Below are 17,369 nucleotides of genomic sequence, written 5' to 3'. Positions count from 1 at the left end.
AGATTATTTTTTTCCAAGTGCACACAGCAACTAAATGACAGAGGCAGAATTTAAACATTGGCAGAATCACTTTTGACCATTCTAATATACTGTACTTTGGTTTTTAGAAGTACGAATTGGCTCTGGTTAATCATGCAAATGGAAATTTAGTGGAGGCACTCACAATCCATCAGAGAGTGAAGAATTGCTTTGAGAATGAACAGGGACCAGAGTAATTCCAGAGTTTGTGAAGCAGGATGTAGGAACCCAGGACAGAGGTCTCATATTAGTCTGGATATGATCAACGTTGAACTTCTTTATTGTTATAGTTTTTTTTCTCAAGATTCAAATTCCCAAAAGGTAGAAATTAATTCGTTTATTTTGGGTAATATACTCTTCACTTGACTAGGGAAGAATAAGACCCCGGAATTTTTGTCCTACTAAATTGTAATAAGGAAAAATTATTTCAATTAACTACTTCAAATTGTGGTACTGCTGGGTAATGGAAACAGATAGCCAGGCAAATCTAATAAATATCCATTGTTGGAACTCTGGGACAACAACAGTTCATTCAGAAAACAATTACTGAGTGCCAGGCGATGGGCCTATATTGTTCTGTATCACTGCTCATCATAGAAGCTGAAGTACATGGCAAGAGTGAATGTAAGTTGTGAAACCAATCAATGATTCTGCTAACACGAGTCAAGATCAAATCCTTTAAAAAATGTTATTGGTTCTATTAAAATAATATTTCTTTTTAAAATTTAAAGTCATATTTCTGAGTCTGGTAAAAACAAGCTCCTTAAGCAGTGAAGGCCCATATTGTACGTAAGGTCCAATTTTTACCAATTATATCTCAGTTTAAGTAGACTTTTTACTATACTATATTGCCTCCCTGTCACTGATAGACATTGTTCTTATCATACCATTTTTTTAATGCAGTGAGAAGGTGCTATAATCATTAAAATTAATCTCAGAAAAATTACATGCATTTTTATAATGCACGTCATAATTATGCCAGCAAATTTAGGGAAAAAAAATTCTTTCCTAAATTACCAAACTTATTGCTTTAATATTCTCCCCACATTGCTTAGTTGGACTGGACTAATTAACTTTTCTATAAATAAAACAACCAGTTGATGTTTGAAAAAGAAGCTGAACAAGGGAAGCATAACCTTAAGTGACTATTTTGTTATTGGGACAAATGTGCTTTAATTTTATATAGATTTAGAAATATCTCCTAACATTTCCTCCCTGTGGTGGACTCAGTACTTTTTCGTGACATATATATATTAATGAAAACAGTTATTAAAAACAATAACTTTTTATATGTTTAATATATATGTGTGCATATATGTGTATGTGTGTGCGTGTTATATGTATAACATTTCAAATAACTGTTTGAAATAGGAGCAAAAAGTCCAGTTACATCTTCTGGCTAAAGAAGATCATCAGAAGCAACTGAATGAAATTGAGAAATGCTATGCCACAGTAACAGGCCAATTTGGATTGGTAAAAGAGAATCATGAAAAGTTAGAACAAAATGGTAGGCGCTATCTTATTTAATAAATTTAGTAGGAAATGTTTAAATAGATTTATTTATAATTAATAAATTGAACTTGTAAATAGTAAATGGCAGCTTAGTGAACATTATATAATTTCAGTAATGATTATGTACATTGATTGAGACTGTTTTTCCTTGTCCATATTAGTGATACTTTCCTTAAAATGTAAATTGAATATAATATTTTCCAAGTGTCTTTCATGTTGCAGTGCAGGAAGCAATACAGTTAAACAAAAGACTTTCAGCTTTAAATAAAAAACAAGAATCTGAAATATGCAGTTTAAAAAAGGTATGATACAATTTTATAATATTAAATGGAAGTATAGTCTAAAGTAATTAGTTTTAAGTAATTCTAAAGTAATTAGAAAAAGTTGGGTAGATTTTTTGTTATAAAGATAAATAAAATGTTTTAAATACAGATTCATAAACTTTTAGTTATGATTCTAATAAATACACTGAATAAACTTGTTCAGCCTATTCAAAATATTGTTTCTTTGACTTGTCACCAATGGCATACATTTTTATGGTGACGTGAATAACCTATAAGCATTCATTATATGTCAGTCTCGTTATATCGTTCATTTATTCAATATTTGAATGACTCTGTGTGCTAGATACTGTATAGCACTGAGGATACAAGTCTGAAGAAAATAAAAGCATGTCCCTGCTTTTTTGAAATTTATAGTCTCGTGAAGAGTTAGACATAAAACAATCACATAGATCAAATAATTTAAAACTGTTATAAGTGATGTGAAGAAAAAGTAAAGGATGTAATGACATTTTAACAGGTGACATTATTACATTGGAGGTAAAGGGGTGGGGAAGGGAAGAGAATAATGTTTCAGGCAAGTGGAACAGCATGTGAAGAGCCTTGAGCAGGAAAAAGGTTAGTGTATGCGAGGAACTAGAAAAGGTGTGGTATGGCTGGAGCATCACGAGTGGAGGAGTGCATTGGACATTTAACTGTCGCTTACTAAACATCAGTATTCCTTTCTCCTTCCTCAACTCATCCAGATTCTTGTTTTGATGCCTCTAGCTTTAGAGATGAGCCCTAGACTGACAGAAAGCCATAAACATATTTCATTCCTCTGGCTGCAGTCACCAGTTCAGGAGTGGACAAATGACCTTAGCTAGTGGTTAAACCAGGAAGAATGTAACCTCACTGTAGCTCTCAGTCATTGATTGTCTCTACAATCAAAAGAGCCAAAAAGGAGGAGCCTGAAAATGTGGATGCCAGTTTGGTGTGATAGAAATACACCTGTTCTTTGATGACATTTTTGCGTCCCTGGATCAACTAGCCTTACCCTTTTCCTACCTCTAGACTTTTATGTGAGCCAATAAATCCTCAATTTTATTTAAGCCTCTTTGGTTAGGGCCAGTGTAATTTTCCATTATTTGCAACTAAAAATATGCCCACTGATACAAGGGGAGAGTGGCATGATAGACAGGAGCAGAAGGCAAGGCCTTGTTCTTTCTACAGAGAATGACATCTTGTTTCTCTACTTCCTTCAGAGCTGCATCTGAAATAATTCTACTTTGGACCACCTTTCTATCACTGACAGAATTAAGTACCTATTCTTACTGATACTCAATAAGTGCTTTGAAACTGCATTTACTGAGTACTATTTAAATATTTATTTTTAAAATTACACTTACTTTGTAGTTATTTAGTGTACAAATATCTTCCATTCCTTTCTCCAGATCCAGACTTACCCATCCTTCTCCCCTTGTAAGGCTTACCTGTATGAATTGCATCAATGCTCCCATATCTTCTGTCTTCCTATTAAGTCGGGCCAGTGGAGAGCCTGGGCAGGAGACAGGAGGAAGTAAAGAGAGTGAATAAGTATATTTATTCTTCCTGTTCCCTACCTGTGAGGTGACTTCAGGGTGGTCTTGCCCCTGAACACATTACTACTTGTCTCAAGTTGGCCTACTCTAGGCGATGCCCTCTTTCTGGGTGTCAGTAACCTCTTCTTGTCCTGTTGGGTCCAGGCGTGGTTACAGCCCCACGGCTGCTAGTCCCTACAACTGCACCATTTCTTATGGTTCCTTTATATTGTATCCACAGTTTTGCAAATAAACCACCTTCAAATTACGCCAATTTATGTGCACCATCTGTTTCCTGTTGGGATTCTGACTGTACACTTGGTTAGAGCATAACATTAGTGAGGCCAAGGTTGTGAGTGCAGTTTCCTTACAAGCTAGTTGATTCAGTACAGAGAAGTTTCGTTTTCACAAAGATTATACCCCAAATCTCAACTAGCCTTTTTTTACATACATATTTTGGACTCAAAAGATAAATGAATATGAGTGATGTGCCGAGGCATCGTTAATTTGAGGAAAATTTAAATTTTGGGTCAGTGTTTTCATCTTGATTCCAAAAGGTTCTGTTTTTAAAAGGTGAAGAAAACCCCACCCCAAGCATTTATAGCTTTATGTATGTATATATCAAGTTTCACGCTTTTTACTTATTTAAATTAGTAAACTTTATTTTTTAGAGCAGTTTTAGCTTCACAGTAAAATTGAATGGAAAGTATGGAGAGTTCCCATATACTCCCTGTCCCATTATCAACATCCCATACCAGAGTGTGCGTTTGTTACAGTTGATGACCCTACGCTGATGCATTATTATCATCCAAATTCCATAGTTTACATTAGGCTTCACTCTTGGTGTTGTACATTCTCTGGGTTTGGATGGATGTTTAATGACATGTATCTATCATTATAGTATCATACGGAATAGTTTCACTGCCCTAAAAATCCTCTGTGCTTTTCCTCCCCACTAACTCTTAGCAACCACTAATCTTTCTACTGTCTCCATAGTGTTGCATTTTCCACAATGTCATATAGTTGGAATCATAGAATACGTAGCCTTTTCACATTGGCTTATTTCACTTAGTAATGTGCACTTAAGGTTCCTCTGTGTTTTTTCATGGCTTGATTGCTCATTTCTTTTTAGTACTAGATATTCCACTGTTTGGATGGACCACTGTTTTTCCATTCACCTACTGAAGGACTTCTTGGTTGCTTTTAAGTTTTGGCAATAATGAGTAAAACTGTTATAAATACCTGTGTGCAAGTTTTTGTGTGGACATAAGTTTTCAACTCTTTTGGGTTATACCAAGGAGTGTGATTGCTTGGAATGTATGATAAAAGTATGTTTAATTTTGTAGACCTGCCAAACTGTCTTCCAAAGTGGTTGTATATTTTGCATTCCCACTAGCAATGAGTGAGAATTCCTGTTGCTTCACATCCTTACCTGTATTTGGTGTTGTCAGTATTTTGGATTTTGCCCATCCTAATAAGTGGATAGTGGTGTCTCTTTGTTGTTTTGTAATTCCCTAATGACATATGATGTTGAATATCTTTTCATAAGCTTACTTGCCATCTATATATCTTCTTTGGTAAGGTGTCTTCAGATCTTTTGTCCATTTTTTGATTGGGCTGTTCATTTTCTTATTAAGATTTAAGATTTCTAAGTTTTAAGATTGTTTAAGTTTTAAGATTCCTTTATCAGATGTGTCTTTTGTAAATATTTTCTCCTAGTCTGCGCCTTGTTTTCTCCTTCTCTTGACATTATCTTTTCACGAATGTAATTGTGTTGCTCATGAACATACTTGCCATTTTTGCTTAGGTCTTGGAGCCTAGGCCAGGACTACCTAAATGTACTGATATGTCTTGATTGGTGGCCTCTGTCACTCTAGAGAGCATTACAGTCAGTGACCATTCTGTCAAATAGTTCTCGGAAGAGATTATTGTATGGAAGGGTAAAGTGAGGGAATATTACTACCTTTGAGAGATCCAAGGATAAGTAGCTGAAAGGGTGAGAGTTTAAAAAATATATTTTTTAACAGCCAATTTTTATTATTTCAGACATTCTAGGTGTAATAGTTTTATATTTTGTGATTTTTATGTAGTCTTGATTTTTAACTTTTAAGAAAATTTTTTTGTTTTGATTTTTTTTCAGAAGCCAATTAAGTCTAGTAGCATTGGTTATATCACTCATTTAAAACTTTTAATCATTAATTTTTTCCAGAGATAATTTTTCCTTTTCTTTTATACTGTTTTCTGATTTTGTCCAGAGCAGTTAAGTTATTGGTTTGTGATAAGATGGAATTCTTTTTTTGTGTGTGTGTGGAGCAAAGTTAAACAGACCAAACTGAATGTTAGATTAAACTAGGTATTACAGTTCTGAATGCCGGGTTCACTATTATGGCAATCGTGAAGAATTCCCGATACTATCTGTGAGCAGCATTCATAACCTCTGCTGTTTGTCTGAGTAAACGTCAGAGCACTCAAGGAGATAGTGATATTTAACAGACTACCCCATACCAGAAAAGGAGGGGTAAAGGAGAAAAGGGCACAATATTTATGACTCTAGGAACTATAAGTTGTAATTTAATGAGATCAAAGCATGTGCTGTTTATTTACTGCACTAACAGCTTTGAATAAAATGGTTAGAAAACAGACAATGTACTAAAAGTTCAGGATATTTAAAAGCTTAAAAGGGCTATAAAATCACAAGCGTATTTTCAGTGGAGAATCATTTCATGGAGGTCTCTGATTTTAATTTATTATGCTCTTAAGATTACGTAATTAATATATAAGAAAAAAAGGCATAATAAATGATTGGTTCTTACTTTTGTTAGGCATATACTGGGTTCCTACCCCTATCTCCCTCTTCCCATTCCTTGTTGTTTCATAGCAATTACTGTAATAGGAATTGATGCATTTTAGAGAGTCTCCTATAAAACTTAGCCGATTACAACAGCTCCATGTTTTCAGTTGTTGAAAAATGTAGAAAGACATAGAAGTTTGTTGCATTTTTTAATCTTGACAGAAACAAAAATTCTTATTTATTAATTGAGAGAATTATAAGCCACTTTGTGAAAATAAGTTTTATCCATATACCTCAGCTTAATTACACGTTTATCAATAGGATATTGTGTCTTAGGAGTGAAACTAGAAGAGTTCACTAGTGTAAAACAAGCCCTCTAAAAATTTACTTTTGAAGTTGTTTGAATATTTATTTACTTCATACAGGTGTGTCTTGCTTTAGGAAAACCCAGTATAAAAAAAATAAAAATTCAAAAATTGTTGCAAATATTCTTTTAAAAATTATCATTTTAGTGCACAAAAGAACAGCTGGAAAGCAAGTGTTTAGGAACACCATTGTATAAGGAAAGATGTATATTATTTTAAACCAAATATTGGTGTCTTTTAAAAAAAAAAAGAATCAACTGAGCATAAAGATTTCCTTTTATTACTCTGAAGATAGTTGACCAAATAATGAATTATATATATATTAGTCAAGTATCCTATAAATCTGAGTTGAGATTAAAACTTTGAGGTCCTCTAACAGATATTTTCCCTTTGAATTAGTCTCCTAATTTTTTAAGTAGGTTAATTGCTCAAATGACTAGATTTATTTTTATATCCTAAAATGTCCATAGTCAATTTCTCAACCCATGTTTTCAAATATTTATGCAGGAGGAAATAATAAGAGCAGTAAATTATTTTGTTCAGTAAGTTTAAGTCAAAGACCATCTGGTTTTTGAACTAAAGTAATGTTTTATTATACTGTCTTATTTCTGTAATTGTTATTTTCTAGTATATTCTTGGATCTGCACTTATAATGCAGAATTAACTCATTTTAAACTCACAAGTTTAGGGCTATTGATTACAACAAAAAGTATGCTGTTCTCTTAACGTTAACATAATGTTAGTGACTCACCATCTACTGAGCTTTCTTTTTCCATTATGAGTAAGAAAATTGCACTGTTTTGTTCACATTTAAACCAGGAGTGTCAATCTGTAACATGGTTGCTCTACAGGGCTGTGGTTCTTACCCTGAATGGAGGTGAAGCAAGCTGGTTCAATCAGTGGCTAAACCCTCAGCACTATACTTACATAGTTCTGCAAATTGACTATGAACTATTGTGTCATTAGCAATAGTCTGTTTGGCTGTCATTGACTGCTCTCACCAAGCATTTTTGTTGTCATTTTCTTTATCCTGAATAAATGAACTTTTTGTTTCATCAAATCTTATTTTAAAAAGATAAGTAATATTTTTTTCATATCATGTTCATTCCTCTTTTTTTAAAATCTTTATTTATTGGGATGACATTGGTTAGTAAAGTTACGTAGGTTTCAAGTGTATATTTCTATAATACATCATCTATATATTGCATCATCACTCTTTTCTTATGTTCATCATAATTTTTAGTTCCTCTACATCCCTGAATGTATTACAGTGCTATGGTATAAGTATGAAACATGGTACCTTTCCTTTAGGAGTTCATAGTCTAGAGGAAAACTGTGATTGTTATCAACTATGAAAGAATAACTCTTAATTCTTTATTTTATGTATTTTTTTAAATAATTATTTCAATTACAGTTGACATACAATATTATATTAGTTTCAGGTGTACCGTGTTTCCCCGAAAATAAGACCTAGCCGGACAATCAGCTCTAATGCGTCTTTTGGAGCAAAAATTAATATAAGACCCAGTCTTATTTTACTATAAGACCGGGTCTTATAATATAATATAATAATATAATATAATATAATATAATATAATATAATATAATATAATATAATATAATATAATATATAATATAATGATATAATATAATATGATACTGAGTCTTATATTAATTTTTGCTCCAGAAGACTCATTAGAACTGATTGTCTGGCTAGGTCTTATTTTCGGGGAAACATGGGACAACATAGTGATTAGACATTTATATACTTTAGGAGGTGACCAGCCTGGTAAATCTAGTACCCACCTGACACTATACACAGTTGACTATATTCTTTATGATGTACTTTATATCCCTGTGACTATTTTGTAACTACCAATTTGTACTTCTCAATCCCTTCCCCTTACACCCCGTGCCCAACCACCCTCCCACCTGGCAACCATCAAAATGTTCTCTGTATCTATGAGTTTGTTTTTGTTTTGTTTGTTTATTTTGTTCTTTAGATTCATATAAATGAAATCATATGGTATTTGTCTTTGTCTGACTTGACTCCACTAGGCACAATACTATCTAGGTCCATTGATGTTGTTGCAGATGACAAGATTTCATCCTTTTTCATGGCTGAGTAATAGTCCATTGCATATGTGTGTGAGTGTGTATCCACTTCCATTGGGTATATATTCATTCATCCATTCATCATTATCCATTCATCATTTCATGTACACTAAGTTTTCCTCCGTATCTTGGCTATTGTAAATAATGCTGTAAAGAACATACGGATGCACATGTTCCTTCAAAGTAGTTTCTTCAGGTAAATACCCAGAAGTGGGACTACTGGGTCGCAATCTTAATTATTTAAATAAGTAAAGATACTTATTCATACCACTATTAAGAATTCAGACTACTTTATTTTAAAAGTAGAAAAAATAATCATAGACTCCCTTGGATTCACCTTAGTAGTAATAATAGGCAATAATGCCTAGCACATAGTAGATGTTCAATAAATACTGCATGGAGTATCACATACTAGGCATTTTGTCAGTTTAAAAAAATGTTATATCCCCATTTTACAGATGAGAAACTTGAGACAGAATAAAGTAAGTTAAGTATTATTATACAACCAGGAAAACAGAGTCGGGATTAGAACCCAGACAAATTTAGCTTCAGTACCTGTGATCTTAATCATTCTACCAATAACAGTAGTGGCATAAACATTTAGCCACATAAGTTTCTTCTCTCCTTCATTCCCCATTAGAAAGAGCATGTTTATTAAAAGGGGAAATTGTTAACTAGTCATACTACTGAACTACCAGCTCCTTATATTGCCTTGACTCTGCAGATCTGTAAACTAGCATGTCTCTACGTTGAAACGCATCATTAAACATTGCTTCCTTTGGTCTCTGTCATTCAGCCCCCCTCTTTCTCCGTACAGGGCGTCTTTTTCTATCATCTGTAACATTACAGGCCCAAATCTAGTCCTTTAGACCCCACTACTTCACCCAGTCAATTGGCCAATTCCTGCCTGCACATAATTCCCTGCATAATATTTCTCATTTATTCTGTTCATCTTAACTCATCACTTTACCTTTTTCTTTAAAACTGAACCTTTCAACTATAGTCATCCGGAGGAAGAGTATGACTCAGACCATACTGGTGTCGCTTCCCCCCCACCCCCCGCATTATTTTCTGCAACACATGTATGAGTATAGTGATAGTGGCCTTTCCTGTTTTATATATGTGTAATATATAAAATAATAAATACGTAGAAAAAATACTTCAGAAAGTTAAACATGCTGTAGAAATTTATGGGATTATTGTTACTTGCAAGTGAAATTAGGTTAAAATTAAGTTTTGATTGATTCACCTTTTCAGCACCATATTTATAAGTGGGTTATTTGTAAAGTCTTTCAAGACAACTAAAACAGCCTCATTTGCCTCTAAATTTCTTATCAGACAGTATAAATCTGGAATTTCAACTGACTCAGCAATTGCTTCAACTATATTCTGTTTCTACAATGATAAAGCTCTCTCCAAACTACTTTCTTTCTTTAGATCATCTCATTGTAACTGATACTGACACTTTGTTTTTCATTACAGAATATTATGTTTTGTATAATATGATAGATGTTTAAAATATAAAATGTGTTAGTTTTATAGCATCTATGTGATAGTTCACTTTTTAAGGGTCATGCTGCCTTTGAAGGTGAACCATTAGTGGTACGTTGAAACTTCATTTGGAGGAATTCATCATGTGTAACCTTTTATAATTTGTAAAAATATGAATGAAGGGCCTTCCTTTTGAGAATAGTAGCAGCCTGTGGCTCAGTCTTAATAATTTGTGCTTTTTGGCTTTCTTAATAGTCAGTCTCAGAACATTGTGTGTCTCTTGTTTCTTGTCTTAAATACATTTTTTGAAACTATTTCATCAATGAAGCAGACTTTCCATTTCCTTTCCATTTTTATGCTTCTCTCTTTCACATTTCATGGTCCCTCTTTTCATGTCTCCTAGCTTGACCTAGATGCTCTGCAATCATCTTTTTCCTTCATTCCCTTTGTCTGCTAGAGTTTATTTTCCTTTAGAATGTCTATATTTTTCATTCTCTATTTCTCATTAGTATAGACATTCATCATCTCATGCCTGGATTAATAAAATAACCTTGTAGCCAGGGTTCTTTTCTCTAGTTTTTATTCATTCTTTTTGCTAGACTAACTTTACTACCATGTTTCCTCGAAAATAAGACCTAGCCGGACCATCAGCTCTAATGCGTCTTTTGGAGCAAAAATTAATATAAGACCCGGTATTGTATTATATTATAATATATTATATTATATAAACCCGGTCTTATATAAGACATTATATTATATTTTATTATACCTGGTATTATATTATATTAGTCCCGGTGTTATATTAAAATAAGACCGGGTCTTATATTAAATTTTGCTCCAAAAGACGCATTAGAGCTGATGGTCAGCCTAGGTCTTATTTTCGGGGAAGCACGGTAGTTATTAGTTTAATGTATCACTTCTATGTGCCGGACATATACCAGATACTTAGTATATGTAGAAGGAATAATAGATTAAATAGTGCTCTTTGCCTACCATTTCAACTCCCAAACTTTTTTTTCCAGCTTTGTTGAGATATAATTGACATATAACGTTGTGTAAGTTTAAGGTGTGCAGCATGTTGATTTAGTCCTAAACTTCTTTAATTGACTTTTCAGAGCTTCCATGGTCTGGCCCCATTTTATATCTTCAACATTGTTTCCTACTACTTCCCAAGCATCTAAAATTTTTGTGCCATTATCATAATTCTTTTTTTTTTTTTAACGTCATGAACATGTTTTACTTGTCAGAATGAAAAGTTGAATTTTAAACAGATTTTTGGACTGGGGGCTCGTATCTTTCAGCTAGTTCAACTTTAGCACCTGTCTTATCCCCAGTAGCTTTTCCAGAACTGCTACTTTCACCATGAAACTCCATGACCTTTCCCAATTTAAACTTGGGCTTCTTCAACATTTTGACTTTTCTAACAAAAGACATCATGGAGAGGATACATAGATTGGCAGGCCTTTTCTGTGTCTTTTCCATTACTATCTGGAATCAACTTATTGAACACTTCTTTCAAATCATGTGTCTGCACCTCTCAGGTCATGATTTCCATCATCTTCTTCCAGATTTGGCAGACCTGTTGATGTTGAGCATCAGAGGTCTTCCAAATCTGATTGTTGCGCTTTTTTAGTTAAGCCAACACAGAATAGACAAAGCAAGTAACTATCAGTAGTCTTGACATCAGTGTGAGCTTTGATGATGGTTTGCCATTTTTGACCTTGGAGCATTTTGACCATTTTGTCCTAGGTAAGATCCAGGCCTTAGACATTAGGCAGTTTTCGCCCTGAACATCCTCAGAAATTACCTTGAATTTTCTAAAAGCATCTTTATCATTCTGTAGATCAGCTAGGCTCACTTCAAAAACATGACTCTTGAGAACATCAGATGTGATTTTGGTTCCTTGAGTTCCCGTGACTAGTATTTTCCCAATATTTTTATTTTATTTTATTTTTTTATTGGGGAATATTGGGGGACAGTGTGTTTTTCCAGGACCCGTCAGCTCCAAGTCAAGTCGTTGTCTTCAACCTAGTTGGGGAGGGTGAAGCTCAATGGCCCATGTGGGAATCAAACTGGCAACCCTGTTGTTAAGAGCTCCCTCTCTAACCAACCGAGCCATCTGGCCGCCCCCTTAATATTTCTTATATTGAACATAGCTGGTGCTTTCACATCATACCAATCTTCTTTAGAAAATGGTGCCACTACTTTCTTCTTGGCTCCCTCCTTGCTGCCTTTCGTAAGGTGTGTGTTCTTGCTGACCACCATGGTGCTGCTCAGAGAGCCAAAAGGTGCCATTATCGTAATTCTTAATTCTCCCTGCCTTTTTGCCTTTGCTCTCCTCCACATCCCTTACCCTCACTTGAAATGCCTCCTCTCAATTTATTTGTGTTAAATAGGTTTAAAGCAGGAAACAGATGGTACACTGGAATGGGTAATTGAGAAAATTTGATGAAGAAGCTATTTACAAAGTTGTGGGCAGAGTTAAAGGAAACCAACAGGGGATAGTGAAGCACCCCAGGGATAGAAGCAGTGGGGGAATGATATGTCATCTAGACCTGAAGGAGCAGTGGAAGGAAGCAGATACTGGAAGCTGGAGAGAGCTGTAGGTACATCTGTAGAAGAAAGCTGCAATTCAGAAGCTGTCCCCTTTGTTAAAGATACAGAGCTATTGCCAATTTATGGTCATATAGGGAGAGAGCTGGGGAAATACCTGTCTCTCTTTTCCCAGCATACTGACTTACTGGTACTTCCTACAGAATGAACCCAATCAGGAGACAGAGGGCAAGGGAACCTGTTCGTTATATCCACAGATGTCAGCCACACAGGACACAGGGCAGTGTGGAGAAAGGGTGGAGAGAATCAGGAGACAAATAGAGACCAGATAGGACAAATATTCAGCATACTACTCATTGTTCAAGGCCTACCTCCTTCATTCAAACTTATTTTATTACGCAGTACATACCTGTTCTCTTTGTACCAGACGTTAATTTGTCTGCCTGCTTTTCTGAGAATGGAGCCCTATCTCTTGACCCACATGGTTACTTTAGCAGTCATTTTATGCAGTGCTTCTAAATGCTTTAGATATGCAACATATCTAATGGGGTTTGCAGTCTAAGACCAACAAATCCTTTCTCCTGGATTTTGAACTAGGGGTTAAGAGATAAGTAGGTGAGTTTCTCTCTGGGTGGCTGAGGCTGTAACATGTAGTACCCTGGAGGTATTGGCAGCCCTGTTTGCTGCTGCTGCTTTTCCAGCTTCCTTGATAATCACACTTGCTTAGTTTTCCTCCTACCTCAGTTTATTGTCTTCTCAGCCTTATATTAACTGCTTTTCTAATCCATGAGTGTTGGAGTTCTTAGGAACATTTGTCATCTCTCTTTGAACTAATGAGTGATTGCACCTGTTTCCATAGCTTCAATACTAATTTAAAAACTGATACATGAGAAATACATTTGTTTAGAAAAAAAAGAGAAAATACTAACCACTGCAATGAAGAAAATTAAAATTTCTTATAATCTCACCACCCTAATGAACCAGTTTTTTTCTACAAAAAAGTTGTTATTTATTCAGTTCTTAAATACTTAAATAAATAAATAACTTTTTTGTAGAAAAGTTGTAAAAATGGAAGTATATTAGGTTTCTGAATTGTAAGATGATTTTGTCAGAACAGGAGTTTGGATGTTGGTCATCTCAGACTTGGAAAATGGGCAGAAATGAGGGAAGTTGTGCAGTATCCAAGACCACAGAATGAAACCAACTTCTACAGCTGAGTACTGTGCACTGCAGCTTGTCCCGTCCCTCTTGACTGTAGCGGACGCTGCTACTGCTGCAGCGGTGTCACTGTTTCCCACGGAAGCTTGACATTCCTAGTTCTGGCCCTGCTGACTACCAACAGATGGATTCCCAACACTTCTTGTTCTTTGTGATTCTAGCTTCTGATCCAGTGTCCAAGATAGGTGCATGCGATCAGCCTGGTCTCATGCATATAAAGCCAGTATCTGGCATTTCCGGCTTCACTAGTAGGCAGTGGGCTCTTAAAATGTAGAGTTCCTAAAATTCAAAGGGGATTTAGATGCTGTTTAGTCAAGAATGTGAAAATCAGATCCTTGAGTATTTAACATAGTCAGTATACACAGACTAGCAATGCAATAAGTACACACCAACTCAGAAGTTAATTCAGGATTTTAATGTGTTTGGATGGTGTCTGTTAAACTCAATGGACATGTAACTTCACAAATTAAGACTTCTTTATATCCCCTTCAATTCTATCCTCTACATGATGCCAGAGTTATTATTTTTTTTAATGCAAAATCCTTCAGTGGTTATGTTGTTCTCCTCAAAATCCTTCAGTGGTTAATTCCTCATTGCCTGTAGGATAAAATTAAAACTCTTTAGTTTGGTCTACAAATCCCCTTCAGTATTTGAATCCTGCCAAATTTCTAGCAACAACTACCAATAGTCTAGTCCTCCTGCTTACCCATAGCTTATTAGCTCTAGCTATATTATGTTAATTCTGTTTCCCTGGAAAATACTGTGCTTTTTCATGTTTTTGTACCTTTGTGCATGTAGAATCTTTTTGCTTGCAATGTCTACTCCTTTTTTGTCCTCTTTGCAAATTTATCTTTAAAGACTCAATTCAAATGCCACTTTTCCACATAATGCCTTCTTGACACCCTCAACCAAACTGTTTCCTTCTTTATTCTTCTATACATTCCTATAATACAACACTCGTCATATTGTAATTATTTCTTACATTGTTTTTCTTATTAGATGCTAATGAACTTGGGGATTAATTAATCATCTCTTTATCTCAGATTTTTGTTGGATAAGTAATGACTGAAAACACCTTTCTCTCAGAAGATCTTTGTTCAATAAATAATGAAAACACCTTACTTAGTTCATTTAGTTAGTGCACTCTTTTTAAGAGCAAAGATCATGCCTTCTATCCCTGTATCATTGTGTTTGCCTAGTCCATAGCCACAAATTGCATTCTCACCTTGACTAATTATTGTGCAGTGGAACTAGGGGAAATACACCTTGATAGACCAGAAATATTATCTTAATATGTGAAATATAGTATATTGTAATGATAGCTTTAAAAATGGACTTTAAAACTATCAAAAAAGTACCTTGCTTTGATGATATACTAATACTGAATTTTGTGTTTCATGTGTCTTATGTAAAGGAACTGAAAAAAGTGAACTCAGACTTGATAAAGTCCAAAGTTACATGTCAACATAAGATGGGAGAAGAAAACATCAATTTAACAATTAAAGAACAAAAATTTCAGGAACTTCAAGAAAGGCTCAACATGGTATTTAATTAAATGTCTTCATGTTTATAAAATTAATATTTTTTGTAAAATTTATGAGAATTTCAGGGTTATAACATTATAAAAATGTTCATTTTATCAAGTTAATATACATAGGAAAAGGTATTATGAATTGTTTTTAATTATTATATTTTTACTATTATATTATCAGCAAGACTTTAAGACATTAAAATTTGGCTGTAATTTTATTTCTGCTTTAATATGGTGTTGGGTCTTCTTATGGCACAATGGTGTCTCCAGAAAAGCTTTTAGAGGTGAGAAATTCTGTACTTTTTAACATTAACATTTATAAGTTTGCACCAGCCTATATTGGCTATTTACTACCATCTCTAGTTTACTAGAGTCACTGCTTCAACAGCAAACAAATGTTGGTACTCTGGAGTAATAATAGGTCATGACACTCCCAAATTTGTTGAGCACTGAATTGAGTGTAGAATTTGCTGACCTTTACATGATAACCTAAAATTATTCAAATTTTTTAAGGAATTGGAATTAAATAAGAAGATTAATGAAGAGATTACCCGTATTCAAGAAGAAAAACAGGCAAGCAATGATAAGCTAGTTTGGAAGCTAGTAAATATTTTAAAAACCAGATACAATGTGGGAAATTAAGTTAAATAACAAATGGAATCATGCCTAGGTCAATTCTTAGCACATAGTACGCACTCAGTTAGTGTGTATGGAATGGATACATTGTACCTTTTTAACCAGGTCTCACATATACTCCCATTTAAGAACAAAATCAGAGGGGAAATGTGAAAGATATTCATCAAAGGGTACAAACTTCCAGTTATAAGCTATGTAACTTTTGGGGATTTAATGTACAGTATGACTTTACTTAACGTACTCGTACTCGTACTGTATTATATGCTTGCAAGTTACTAAGAGAATAGATCTTAAATATTCTCACCACACACAAAAAATGGTAATTATGTGAGGTGATAGAGATGTTAATTAACCTTATTGTGGTACTCATTTTACAATATATACTTGTATCAGCTCATCACCTTGTACTCGAGCTTATACAGTGCTGTGTCAATTACCACTCAATAAAGCTGGAGAAAATATTACACTAAAACATTTTATAAGTAAATAACAAAAAGGATAAAAATAAGTTTTTTCCCTTGATATTTTAGATCTGGCAGATAATTATTGAAATGTATGTGTGCTTAGAACATGTATTTAAAGAACATCACACTCATTCGAATCTATTTGATATTTATAATTGCTCTATTTTTTAAAAAAAGAGTTTGTAAAGAAAACTTGTCCTGTTTCTTTTTTTCCTCTTCGGCTTTTCTTCCATTTGATTCTGAATTACCATGATATCCTAGCCTATTAACAATATGACATTGTAGTGGTGATATATTTCTAGTTTGGGGGCAAGCCAACAAAAGTTTTAGTTTTGAATTCTTCACATTTCTCAATAGTGTCTCAGAATCCATGGTCCATTAAAAAAAAATTAATTATTTGAGGAACTCTTAAACATGGTACCTTGTAAAAAAATTATGTAATATTTAGATACTTTATGTAATTTTAGATACTAAATTAGTAAAATGTGTCATTAGTTAAGTATATTCTTTATTATGGGCTGAAATTAAACTAAAGTTAAGAAACTAAAAACTGTATTTTAAGAATGAGTTTAGAAACATACCTACTATCTTAAACTTTTTTAATTGATATGTTTCTACTTTTTTAAAAAGGATATCATCATTTCTTTCCAACATATGCAGCAGTTACTACAGCAACAGACCCAAGCTAATACTGAACTGGAAGCAGAATTGAAGGTGCTAAGAGAAAATAATCAGGTTATAAATATATATATATATATATATATATTTTAAAAGTATATTTCCATTTAATGAGCTTTACCTGTTCAGTTGCACTCATCTGTCCAACTTTATCTGT

General features: G+C 34.0%; 1 protein-coding gene across 1 annotated transcript in view; it reads left to right on the top strand.

Annotated features, from left to right (window-relative positions):
* CCDC73 (coiled-coil domain containing 73) overlaps window positions 1-17,369 on the top strand; it is a 256,081-nt gene that overhangs the window by 221,432 nt on the left and 17,280 nt on the right. The window contains 5 exon segments of the mRNA XM_019738516.3: window positions 1,390-1,525; window positions 1,753-1,832; window positions 15,318-15,446; window positions 15,948-16,007; window positions 17,165-17,269. Coding sequence (XP_019594075.3) covers window positions 1,390-1,525; window positions 1,753-1,832; window positions 15,318-15,446; window positions 15,948-16,007; window positions 17,165-17,269 — 510 coding nt within the window.

Source organism: Rhinolophus sinicus, chromosome 14 (assembly GCF_057876585.1).
Source record: "Rhinolophus sinicus isolate RSI-liver-muscle chromosome 14, RSI-T2T, whole genome shotgun sequence".
Taxonomy (NCBI): Eukaryota; Metazoa; Chordata; class Mammalia; order Chiroptera; family Rhinolophidae; genus Rhinolophus; species Rhinolophus sinicus.
This window is presented reverse-complemented; position numbering and strand designations above follow the sequence as displayed.